This window comes from Branchiostoma floridae, chromosome 1 (assembly GCF_000003815.2).
Source record: "Branchiostoma floridae strain S238N-H82 chromosome 1, Bfl_VNyyK, whole genome shotgun sequence".
Taxonomy (NCBI): Eukaryota; Metazoa; Chordata; class Leptocardii; order Amphioxiformes; family Branchiostomatidae; genus Branchiostoma; species Branchiostoma floridae.
In genome coordinates this window covers 21,025,035-21,038,319 of record NC_049979.1, presented here as the reverse complement: position 1 = coordinate 21,038,319, position 13,285 = coordinate 21,025,035, and the positions used below count along the sequence as shown (strand labels likewise).

Genomic DNA, 13,285 nt, shown 5'->3' with positions numbered 1-13,285 from the left:
TGTATATGTGTGTGTGTGTATATATACATATATATACACATACATATACATAGAGACATCTCTCTCTCTCTATATATATATGTGTGTGTATATGTATATATATATATATATATATATATATATATATATATATATATACATATGCACACACATATATATATATACATACATATATATATCTCTATATATATATATGTATGTATATGTATATATATATATGTATGTATATATATATATATATATATATATATATATATATATATATATATATATATATATATATATATATATATATATATATATATATATATATATATATATATATATATATATATATATATATACGCATATACATATGCATATACATATGCATATACATATATATATATTGGACAGGTTTTGTGAGTAAATGGAAGAATTTTGGAGGAGCGAAATGTGGTATGTTGGTAATAGGACTTGCTGTTGTTACACTTTTGTTTGAGGAGACAACAGTTCTGAAGTTATGGTACATTTCGGATTGAAGTATGTGTTTTCTCATGTGGGTATGACCTGAATAAAATAGAACACGGTGTATTCTGCATCATCCTTGGTTCCAGCCGTGCTGCGGGTCAGATTACTCTCGGGTCTTTGGGTGATCCTTCCTGTGGTTGGGATGGTAGCTGGGGTGATACGGCTATATATATAAGACACGTGTGTGTGTATTGTATATATATATATATATAGATAGATAGATAGATACATGTTGTCAGAAGAATGACAAAGAGACAATGTTATAGTTCAGAGAATGTATTTTAGAATGTTGGAAATAAATGGAAAGGCTGATTTTGTAGCTAGGGTCCTTGTCATGGTGAGTCCAGCTGCTAGTAGTGCTGCTTTGTTGCGTTAGTGATGTTGGACTGTGTCGTTGTACAGAAGTGGCTTTCTGGGCTGGTTGATAGTCCTGCAATGGAAAGATGATATGTGCATGAGATGAGTTGTCAGATTATGTATTTTTATGTTGTTCCCACATACAAACCCCATGTTTACTCTTAAGTCCCAAATAAACATACCCCCCGAAAAATGACCAAATTACCATGTAGATTGTGTAGGTGGTATGACTGGTAACCAGGAGCCAACAGTGCTTTGAAAGTCAACAATTTTCAAATAGAAAAAATTGACATGATATATGAATTTTGTACTCGGAAGGTGAAGCAATTAATGTAAAATCATTTCAAGTACTTTACCATATCAGTTAGCAATGTTGAAAAATTGGGCTAGCTTCCCCGATATGACTCCTAACCAGGAGCAACAGTGATTTGAAAGTGAAGAATTTTCAAATAGAAAATTTACATGATATATGAATTTATCATTTAATTGCAAGTACTGAAGCATATATGTTTTAGACATTACCACCAATGAAAACACACATCAACATTCCCAAAGTTTGTTGTGAGAGGTCATCTATAAAAGTAGTTCAACATTCAGAATCTGACGATAATTTTTGAAAGTCAACAGTATGAAAATATATCTGTTTTGAGACTTGAAAGTAGTACTACGTTGTGGCATGCATGACCCGAAGTGACATAAATGTCGGGCATGGATTGATGTGTACGAAGTTTCCTTGCTTTACAAGCTGTGTAAGTGCCTTTTTTTATGGCGGCGAGAGTTGAAAACCTGAACGCTAAAATTCAACATGGCGAAGTCTAGCTCATTTGCATGATTGTGACTGGCTACTTGCGGGCTTTACCGCTGGCCGTAAATTTTAGATTTTTACGCTTGCGGAAATTTTGTGAACATCGACGAATTTGCGTCTCCAAAATTCACATCAGAATGGAACAAAGGTTGTAAAGCCCCAATTTGGCCGAAAAGAATAAACGTACGTCCAAAATAAGAACGTACCGCAGGGCTCTCCCCAGAATTTTTTTGGGAGTGAACTGTGAAGTTTTCATCTTGTACGTAACGTTAGAGAAAATTCACTCTACAAATTTCCGGTGGCTTGCTCTGACGCACCGTGCTAAGATGCCATTATATCCAGGGAGCAGACATGAAAGCGTTCAGTTTTACCGGGCTTTTTCAAGGTAAGCAAAAAAGTATTTTCTGTCATAATAAAACATCGTGGCCCGCTGTTCTTCCCAAGAAATACGTATTTTTGTACAGAGATGGCGCGAGTCAGAAATACGCACCTCTGATTGGTGAATGGCAGCACAACAACAACAACTGAATACATAAAGAGGGGGAATCCCCGGCGAAGTCGCGCTCTGATTGGTTGGAGCGGTGCATCATGGGAGCTTTCGCTCGGCTGCTGCTTGCTGCCGCCATTTTTTTGTTTCAAAGAGTTACATTTTAAAACGCAAAAGAACGCTTTTTTCACGATTACATTGGACCATCGTAGTTAAAAAAAATTCATAATCCAAAGAACTTTCCATTGATGGTGTCTCTAGCGTAATTTTGGGTTTCGATGCAGCCGTAATTGTGCTGAGAGTTAGCGTGGGTTTCTAAATATTCCCCGAAAACAAGGAGCTTTTATCTAGGTCCTTGCCGAAAATAAATGATGTCGCATTTTTCTGGTGACACAAAAACAAAACTCCCGCAAAAAAGAAGCCTGCAACATTTTCGGATCATAGCGATTATTTTCTGGGTAGAATGTTCGTGGATGCGCACGATGTGCGACTTCGGGGATGGGAGCACAACGTGGATCAAGGGGAAAATATGAGATTCGTGCAGCGTGGATCAAGGGGAAAATATGAGATTCGTGCAGCGTAAATTTTGTCCCGCTAAGGCCATGGAAATGTAGCGTTGCTTACCTGCTTTGCAGTGCGTGGTGGAGCTGTGGAGCCGACAAAACACACCTCGTACGCGCGAGCCGACAAAACACCGAGCCGAGTGCAGCTGGTGGAGCTGTGGAGCCGATGCGTTGATAGGTTTACCCCTGACGTATCAAGCTAGACTTCTGCCCAATCAAAAAGCTGCTCTGTGCGGACTGCCATTTTGTGACCTTTGCGTTGATAGGTTTAGCCCTGACGTCTGAGCAAGATAGTAAGAATGTCAGCCAATCAAAAAGATGGAAACATGGACTGCATGATACAACTTCCATTTCTCCTGACTTTTTTGTTATATGCAAATACCTGTAAGGATACTATATGTTCTCCCTTCGGGAAACATAAATATGCTAAGAAGAAACCTTTGTCTTAAGGGAGATTTTTGCCCTTTCCTGTTATGACTCCTTTGTTGTTCATTTCCATATCTTGGTAATGTATGGGGATTTTTGGACACTGGCATTGAAATTAGTTTTCAATGGCTGCCACAGACATCTGCCAATATTGCCAGTCTTGACAGACAGTGACTCAGGGATAGTGTAATCAATCTTCTGCACCATTTTTCTGCTTCTGTCTCCATCCCTACTGAATTGGGGAATTAAAAGTGGCAACACTCCTTTGTCCGGGTTTTGAGCAGCTCCTGACCCTGCAAGCCTTGCATGACCTTCCCTGTAATGTAGAAAAGGGTCTCTCCTTTTCACAGGCCATCTGTTGGGATAATGGACAAATTCTTGTGTGCAGTGGTCAGCTTTGATTGTGGAGAAAGGCTCTTGTCTTGATGAATTGGAAAATAGACAAGAGGAACGGGGAAACAACTACGGATCAGTGCAAGGGGCAATGATGTCGGTCTCGTGATTTCTCCGTGCCCAAACTGCGGAGGGTTACCTAGAATACCCTCTGACACTGCTGCGTACACCATGTGAAATGACGAGTTATGGAATATTCATCATACGCTGCACGGAGTCTCAGACATTATCACTCTGGTGGTTGGCTGGCTGCCTGGGCTGGGTAGCGTGCATTTTGTCCTGAATTGATTAGGCATGGGAGCCTGGCAAAGGGACCAACATCAAAGCGCCCGCCAGACAGTTTGTCACAGGAGTGGTCAGGAGGCAGCGGGATGGACATCAATAAACTAACACTTTTGAATGCTTTAAATGCTGGGCATTGTAGGCAAAAATGAGGTCAACTGCGGGAAGGTATCCTTTGTCTCATTTCTTCTGCCATTTTCTGCGCACAAGAGCATACCAGGACAAATGTTGTCCTGTGATAAGATGGATAGTAAAAATGGCGTACTACACGCACCACTTCACTGTTTTCACAAATCCAGGCTTAAAGTACTACACAGTAGTCAACATGAAGCTTGCCACATATTTTGATACCAAAAGGCCTCAAAACACAGTTGTGTATTGGTTGGTGCCCATTGCCTAATGAAGAGGATCAGCAGGCATTGTGCCCCAGATAAACAAATAAACAGGCAGGAGTCCATAAAGTGTTGACACTTCTTGGGTGGATGAGTCAGCGCCAGACACCTTTCCTACCTGTGGGAATCTTCCCCTGTCATCCACTTGTCCTTGACTCCTTCTTAATCTTCTCAAGGGACTCATTCAGGGGGAAGTGCTGTATTCTGAATGTAGGTTAAGAAATCAGATAAGGCTGGGAGATCGGAAGTACAGAAAAAGGGATTGTCTATTGGGGTTTCTATTGTTATCAATAATAGTGATTAGAAAGGTGGAGAAATCCGCAGTGGAACTAATATCCCCTTCCTACAAAACTTGGAAACGTTGCATCCTATAAGATGGCTCATTTGTTATTGTATACGTGATTCTTCACACCTGCAATTGCTCAATACTTCAGGTCATTGTTATTCTCAAACAGGTTTATCTCTGTTGAGGAGTGATGAGAGGGACCACCAGTACTGCCGTGTGCACTGGAGGATGAGACTTGTATTAGGGCCCACATTTGCATGATGAGATGTGAATAGCCTACAGAAGAGAAAGCTTGGAACAAAGGGAAGAAAGGGAACTGGGAGGCCCAGAAGTGTGGCTGGGTCCTTGAGCCATGTTTACTTGTCTCATTTCCTAACTGTTTACCCTCCGAACATGTGGAGCTGTACCTGCCACAAAGCAAGCACTCCAGAAGATGGTTATTTACTTAAGACACAGGAAGAGTCTCTCTCAGTCCAGGAGAGTTTGGAGTGCTATAGAGAATTACTTTGTAGTGAAGAAGTACCAAGCAGCTGATGCTGGGCGCTTGGGATAGACTTGGTTGTGTTTCCAATTCTCTGCATGGTGACCTGGGCTCCCTGGGGTTTGAAAGGGAGGGGCCTGCTGGTCTGCAATGGGGGATTGATCTGAAAAACAATGTTTCTCTTGTCCTTCTCAGTAGCTTTGTAGCTTCCAGGATGTACAATTTTAACCATTCCTAAACATTCTCTGCAAATATTCTTAGTTCTTAGGGGTTTTGTTTTTGGAATTATGGATCATCCAAAGTTCACTTGGTATTAATTTTAGTATTACAGGAGATGTTGTACCTGATATTTTGGATACTGCTTGCAGTCCCATATCACCCAGTCCCAGATGCGATTTCAATTTTGGCAATTTTATGGTCAGTAATTTTGATGCCCACAAATTTTTATCCGTGAGCCCCATACATGAAGGTGATATGTCTGATGTAACTGCCTGCGAATCACTGGTTCCCGTACCTGCCTAAAAGGTCAGGGAGTCAACCAAATATTTTGCTCATATAGAGGTTAATAATGTAAGGGGTGGACATTATCAACACAATCCATCATATGCCCATATCTGTTGTCAAACCTGCCATAAAGGGTCTCAACCACCCACGTTAATGGTATGTTAAATAGGCCCAACTGTTCATAAGATAATCATAATGTAAGAATATTTCTGTTGATGAGTATTGGCGGATACGCAAATATTTGAAACAGAAATGCATGATAGGAAGTTCTTTTTATGCTTTTATAAGGCCCCATACCGATTCATAGTGCAATTGTATCCAGTGTAGGGGAACAGAGGTATGCAAATGGATGCTGTGTCACAGGGGCATACACAAAAGCAGGAACATTCTGGAATGTGGCAACCAGAACTGTGCAGGAATCAGAATCAGAAGACACTCCGTGGCCTCTGTTGTATAGAGTTGGCTGTATTTGGAGAGCTTGTGCAGTTGAAAGTTTGTTGGACAGATTCCAGTTTCCCCCCCCCCCGAATGCCTCAATTCTTTGTGTATATCATAAGTACTTTATTAACTTAGCATCTTCCAATTGGAAAGGTTCCACTGTAACATGAGCAATTTTGGGGAATGCCTACATCTGGGTAATAAAATGAAAATATACAAATGCACTGTATTGATTTTCTAATATCCGGGAAAATTACAACAGGTATATTTTTCAGCTATGTGCCATGCAAAAGTAGGATTTTTCAGGGGACATCCAAAGTAATTTTAGAAATTGTGCTGCCTTCAATGGATACAAGATGAATCTTATTGTTGGTTTAACTCCATAAGCAAAAAGACAAAATCTGACATTGCCAGAAACATTCAATTTGGTATTTTGGTTTTGCTTCTTATGTTTTATTTTGATTTCTAAGTTAAATCTAGAGATTTCTTGGCAGAAGAGATTTTTGGATAAAGTAATAGTTGACTCATAGAGGATGTATTGGGCCTGGTGTATTTTCATTTAATCAATGTATAAATTTTCCATATTTATTCCACCTGTAATATAAAAGGTGGCAGGCCACCCCATGCTAATATATTGCAATAAAACACCAAAGCTTTACATCATGCAGACATAATTGTCCCTTTCTCGGCTGAGCATCCCTTCCGCTGTCTCCAGGGAGGTTTTATCATCCCCTGCATGCCCTGATTTCAGATGCAGGGCCATTATTCCCCACATGCAAGCTTATAAAGTGAACGTCAGATCGCATGCCGATAAAACGCGCGGGACTCAAGGCAATTCTCTACGTGATGGAACTGAAAAGTCGGCAACATCCATCAGCGAAAAAAATGCGTAACTAGCTTGAAGATAGGAAGAACAAGATGTAGGACGTGTCAGACAAGTTGTAATCAAATATGCCGGCTGCTAACTCAATTTACACGCCGGCGACATGATTTCAATAAGGAGGTTTAGCGTTTTGAGTGGATGATGGATAATACTGTGTATGTTGTATAGCCACCCAAATATTCCTTCTACTCAACAATAACTCAAGTATTCATAGAATATGTCTACAGATTGATGATAAAAAGTTACCCCTTTCCTTTTTTTCCTATCCATCATAATATTCATATTCAAAGACTTGTTGAGGATGTCAGTCCTCATCTTGTTAAGGACAGAAAGTCTATAGTATATTTTAATCCTAAGTGTTGACAATGCTTTGATTTAGAGCATTTTTTATACATGTACATATTATATGAATATGTTAATTATTGTAATGATGAACTCTTTAATGTTCAGAATGTTGGAATATTTTTATTGACAGTTGTAGTTTCAGGTAATATAATCATAAATGTTGATATTCATTCTTCCTCGTCTATGTTTTTCAGCCACAAGATATCAACAAGATGACTTCCCACCCAGGATTATCGAGCACCCCTCGGACATTATCGTGCCAAAGGGCGAGCCGGCCACCTTGAACTGTAAAGCGGAGGGCCAGCCCACGCCCACCATCCAGTGGTTCAAGGATGGTCAGCCCGTGGAGACGGACTTGGAGAACGCCAGATCCCACAGGATGCTGCTCCCCAGCGGCTCCCTTTTCTTCCTCAGAATTATCCACGGTAGGAGAAGTAAGCCGGACGCAGGACGGTACCAGTGCGTAGCTACCAACTACCTCGGAAGGGCAGTTAGCAATAATGCCACATTAGAAGTAGCAGGTGAGTTGATGGGTTTTTCTCAAAAGTCTTTGGAGCCAGAGACACCCAAAAGTCAATGTTCTGTGGGATTTCAATGGAAAAATGATGACTTTAACCTTTGTCATGCTGAGTCAAGTGTATCCAGGAAATGAACTTGCTTGTTAGCATGATGAAGGTTAAGTCCTTGGTTCCTGTCCATTCGTTCAAGATGTAAATGTGGTTTGGCATCTAGAAAAAATTACTCCCTTTTCAAGAGCATGGCCGTTTTGTTGGAGAAGGTTTTTCATACCCTTTGGGAATCAGTTACTTCAATTCCTATTTTGTGTTCCACATTTCCAGTTTCTAGCCTGCAGTCTTCGCCTGCAGAAGGAAATTTAGAAGACAGATCAAACTGATCTAATTAGATATCACATACCAGTGTTCTCACCAGGCCTTTTCAGCATAGCGGGCCGATACGCTGTGGGCTGGAAAAATGACGCTGTAAAAAGCCCGCTACGCTGTATTTTCACCCAGCGTAGCGGCCAAAAAATGGGGGAAAACTGGAAAAATACCGTAGTAAAAATACGAAAGCACGTGCCAAGCACGCGCCTCCGCTGTTTCAGGAAGTTTCAGCTCGAAGGGAGGTGTTTTACAGCACCCCGCGTACCGCTATCTCGCAGCCCCCACCCAGGACCGCCCCTTGCGCGGCGTGCGTTCTGTACTGTAAACAGAGAACCGGCACAAAACTTGTAAAAAGTTTCGGTTCAAGTCCGGTCAAAATCGGAACGGCAAGAAACGCTTCTTGGACTTGCACAAAAATAGCACTTGTATATATTCCCTTTTATGTTGCAGTATACTTGTAAATCATCTAAAACCTTCCAAAGATCGAGAAATTTGCGTTGAGAAATGACGAAAAACATCGTGCCTGCATGCATGCAGGCAGCTGGCGTTAATGGCGGCGAAAACATCGTAAAATCTCGCAAAAAATTCTCGCGAGATCTGATGCGTCTCTGTGACGTCAGGGGAAACTAGCGATCTCATTGGTTTAGGCAAAGACTTTAGGATAAACAACAGCAGCGACCGCCATTTTTGGAGCAAATTTTACCGTATTTTACCCCGAAAATTTCTGCCGTTTTGGAGATTTTGCGGGCCCAAAACTCATATCAAAAGGAAGCAAAGGTATTCTTGTTGTTTTTACGTCCAACACCTCTTATGTGAACGCATTATTCGTCCGCCGATCGCGAACTTGAAAGTCGGCCGGGGATTCCCCGGGCCGTGCCGAGCACATGTTTCTGCGTGTTTTGTTCTGTTTACGATGAAAAAAAATACGATGAAAACAGAGACTGTCAAAGTTGTTTATCTAGATAAAGTTGGTGGCAAACCGGACAATATTTATTAAAGTACTGTTGAGCTGAGTAAAGTATGTTGTTTATGAGTTTTTAGTTGTCTTTGATGCTTTGACTCAAAGTATCGTTACGTCAAACTGCTACCCCTAAAAACTGATACAATAAGCCTTCTGAATAGCCTAAAATGCAAGAGCTTCCGGGGGGGGGCTTCGCCCCCCTGGGTCCCCCCATCGGGGCTCTGCCCCTGGACCCCGCCGGGGGCCTTCGGCGGCCCCCGGACCCCTGCCCTGACGCTGTGAAAAAATCCTGGTGAGAACACTGCATACCATTGCCTGGAGGGTTGCTCTGGCTCCAGTGTGCTTATTAAGGCATGATGACTGCACTTTCCTCCAAGCTGTCTGGCAATGAAATAAGTTCCTTTTTTACATGCACATGGCCCTTGGGTTTTACGTTTCGTTGGAAGTAAAGTATACGGGCTTAGTTGATGCTACAAGTTTCATTACGCTGCAAGTCACGCAAGTATTTGAACGGCACGCCAACGTGATGTTCAGGTGTCCCCTTTAAAAATATGTAACATATTAAATTATTTTACATTATTTTCTTCAGAATGGGGAATAAGGGGATAAAAAGTTTGACTTCATTTTTCAAGGAGGCAATATCTATGCTATCCATTCTACATTTGCCTCTCTAGTCGCGATATTCAGTGTGGTTGCCATAATGATATTCTGATCGGGATGCATTTGTGTTGAACCTGGTGTTAAGTGCCCGTCAGAATGGCACCCGCAGGACGTGACAAAGCTTACCGGCACTCTTCGTGGTTCCAAATGTACCATTTCTGGGGATATGGACACTTTTAAAACAGTCTTCCCAGAGGGCAGTAGGCTGTAAACTCATCTCTAATGCCTAGTAATGGGGAGGCCCTTTGAGCTATGTCCACCCGGCTTACCGGTGATACATATACATGAGGGTCTGCATGGGGGGATCCTGGCAACTTAAATATGACCAGCCATGCAAGGCTTTAGTGTTGACTGTTTCTATGAACACCAGGTCCACACCCTCCATTTTGACTTTTAATAATTCTGACTTCGCAATGCGAATAATTACATTTCAGAAAACTGTATTTGGCAATATAAATGATATGCTACATAGAAGTAAAGCAACCAAGTACACATCAAGAATAATTTACCGACATTAAACTAGTGCAGGTTGGCTACGATAAACGAGGAATTAAAATATCTTGCTACGCCTCACTGAAAAAAATGCATGCAGACCCTTATACATGCAAAAATGCCACATCAATGTCAGAGTTGACCCCCTATGCGCTATCAGCCCCTGCAGTTATGCCATTGGTCACGTTCATGCTGGAAGGTTACTACCAGCAACAATTAATTTTTGATGGAGGTAAATCCCCCACCAGTATTCCTATTTCACTCCGGAAGGCCAGGCGATTGGGGGATTTAGCAGAAACCTGCCAGAAAATGATGATTAAAAGTAAGAGAGTGGGAAACATGTTGTCAGATAAGGAAGGAATTTACTAACAACATGGTTGTCCTTGTAATTTGATACAGGACTGGGACAATTTTACAAAGTAAACTGGATTTAAACTTGAATGTTTTGTGTTTTAGATTGATAACTTTTGGAAAGAAATTCATCTCTCTGTATGTGAAAAATTGTATTGACTCAACATTTGAAGAATTGGCTTCTTTGATTTTTATTCTGTTTTTAGAAGCAGCTCAATTTTTTTGTTTGATAAAGAACCTTGGTTTGTCAAAGTCTGTTGAAATCCATCTTGACAGTGAGTCTTTTGCCATGAATGAGGTAATGCATCAAACCTCCTCAAACAGGATACATCCCAAGGTCATCTGCTGTCAACAACAACCTTCAGAGATAGTCGAGCTGATAACGATAACAATTGATCACTGTTGTCTCGAATCCCTTTGTTCTCCAACCCAGTCATTAATGCAGGGGATTACCGGTGTGGAATGGCACATGAGCCTTAAATTCAATCAAAACATTACTTCAAGTACTTACTAAGCTGTTAATTAACATGGCAAAATGAGAATTTTTTACATTTGTCCAATATTTCACTAAGGATACATGTTTGTGTCTATCTGTGTTTTGTTTTTTCTCATATCTGTCCGTGACGTGTATGTATGCAGCATGCGTAGCCAGTGATCATTTAGTTACACCACCTTTTCAGAGAGACATCAAGTAGAAATAATCTTCTTCAATTCTTTACACGCATGTATGCCCCCAGCCGTAGAGAACTTACGTTTGTACACTGCAAATTCCTGAAGCATGGTGTAGAAATGGCCTTTTCCGGACATCAAAGGTCTCTCACGTTCTCTTAAGTGACTAGAATACACGTATAGCTCTGCCTTTTAGGCAAATTGCATGTCTTCTGACATTATGGCGTGGACGCTGCCGCTCAATCCCAGCATGCATGGCATGACGGTCACGAGTACAGTGTAGTAATGCTGGACCCCCTTTTGCCTTCCAGTATTACGGGATGACTTCAAGGAAAATCCCCGTAGCCTTACAGTTGCAGTCGGAGAGCCAGCAGTTCTACAGTGTGACCCTCCCCGTGGCTATCCGGAACCTAGAATAACATGGGAAAAGAATGGATTAGTTGTAAGAAACGAAGGAGAGAGAATACGAGTTCTAGAATCGGGCAAACTTATGATATCAGAGGTGAAGAAAAGCGATGCAGGGACATACGTTTGCATAGGGACCAACATGGTCGGAAGACGCGTGAGTGAACAGGCCACGCTGTCCGTTTATGGTGAGTCGATCGCTGTTCGTTCCTGCCCGTATGACGCCCTGCGTATCACCTCACCGACTAAACGCCATTCATCGTCCATTCCCGTCCCCTGTGGTTGTGCACGTGTTTGTCATGTTGCGTGCTGTGTCCTCCCCACCCCTCAGTAGACCCCCTCGAAACCCGTACATGTAATCCTAACGACATTCCAACACAACACGGTATTCCAAATGTCCACACCCACCATTTGATATTTGATACTATTAGAAATTTGTTGTCATTCATGACTATTGTAATTTCATGTATTACAATAAGACTGAAGTCACTAAAATTCATGCATACTATAACAGCACTGACAACAATGACTGGAGCTAGGTAAGATTTCCTGTATATAGTAGTATTGGATGGATGTGATTAAAACTGTACAGTTACACTTCTAGTTCCTAACAGTTGGGATGAGGTAATAAATGTTAGCAATAGTCTGCTGCATGCTTGGTGAGGTCTGGATTTGAAGCCTGCTTCATCCCAACATCTGAGGATGAGCAATATTTTCATGCCAAAAACTGACCCTGATTTTAATGCTTCTCGATTGCAGTGAAACCTTCATTTTCTGAGGCGCCAGAAGATGTCACGGCTATCGTCAAGGAGGACGTTGAGTTCAAGTGTAAAGTACGTGGCGACCCCGCTCCGCAGGTGTCATGGAGTCGTGAGGAGAGCGCACTCCCTCTTGGAAGGTAAAGCGTCCATCAGTCTAAAAGACCATTTGGACTAAACATTGGCTCGAGCAGATAGACTGCTCCAGCAGATAGATTGAAGCCATTGAAGGACACATAAAAAATTTTCCTTGTCCTGTTAGATTTTGATCTGGATTCTTTGTTCTGACTTTTGGCCGTCTTACTTTCTGTTCAATCATAATCACTCCACTGAAAGATGCTGAATGGAAGGTAATGCAAGATCTGTACGTACAGATTTTAAATAGATTAAGAGCATCCCATGTCTTTTATTCAGTGGACCATGTGCTATGTCTCTTTAAAATGGACAAAACAGAATAATAGCAAGAAATATAGGAAATGCCCAACTGACTACATTTGATGGAAATGAATTTCCACACAGGGCCAGAATTCTGGACAACAAGAACCTGAAGATAGAGCGGGTGACTTCAGCCGACGAAGGCACGTACGTTTGCACGGCGGAAAACCTGGTGGGAAGAGTGGAAGGGAAAGCCACACTTACCATCCACGGTAAGAAAGATAGTCACAGAAACTCACATCAGTCAAATTGCTGGCTAGAGTGCCAGATGTGCTCACTTATGATTTTTACACTTGAATGAGTTAAAAATCCACCAATGAATGAGGAGAACCAGGGTTGGACAAGTCCACTAGCCCTATTGTCTTGTGTCTTGGTCAAGTGCAAATGCTGATTGGGCAAGTTACATTTTTTTCCATTGAGTGAGGTTTTGATATACATGTACTTACTACTTTTCACAGTCATGGCATCAAGCATTTGTCCACAAAAATAAAGCCAATAACAAGAATTCAGTTGAAGGAAAT

The 13,285-nt window shown here is 41.5% G+C and overlaps 1 protein-coding gene across 12 annotated transcripts in view; it reads left to right on the top strand.

The window, feature by feature from the left end:
- Nucleotides 1-13,285, top strand: part of LOC118418184 (roundabout homolog 1-like) — a 78,470-nt gene that overhangs the window by 34,140 nt on the left and 31,045 nt on the right. For 11 of the 12 annotated variants that reach the window (XM_035824058.1, XM_035824025.1, XM_035824065.1 and 8 more), the window contains exons 3-6: nucleotides 7,347-7,673; nucleotides 11,478-11,759; nucleotides 12,331-12,469; nucleotides 12,849-12,976. In XM_035824058.1, coding sequence (XP_035679951.1) covers nucleotides 7,347-7,673; nucleotides 11,478-11,759; nucleotides 12,331-12,469; nucleotides 12,849-12,976 — 876 coding nt within the window. The remainder of the gene's footprint in view (nucleotides 1-7,346; nucleotides 7,674-11,477; nucleotides 11,760-12,330; nucleotides 12,470-12,848; nucleotides 12,977-13,285) is intronic. The other variant, XM_035824100.1, reaches the window with a different exon arrangement.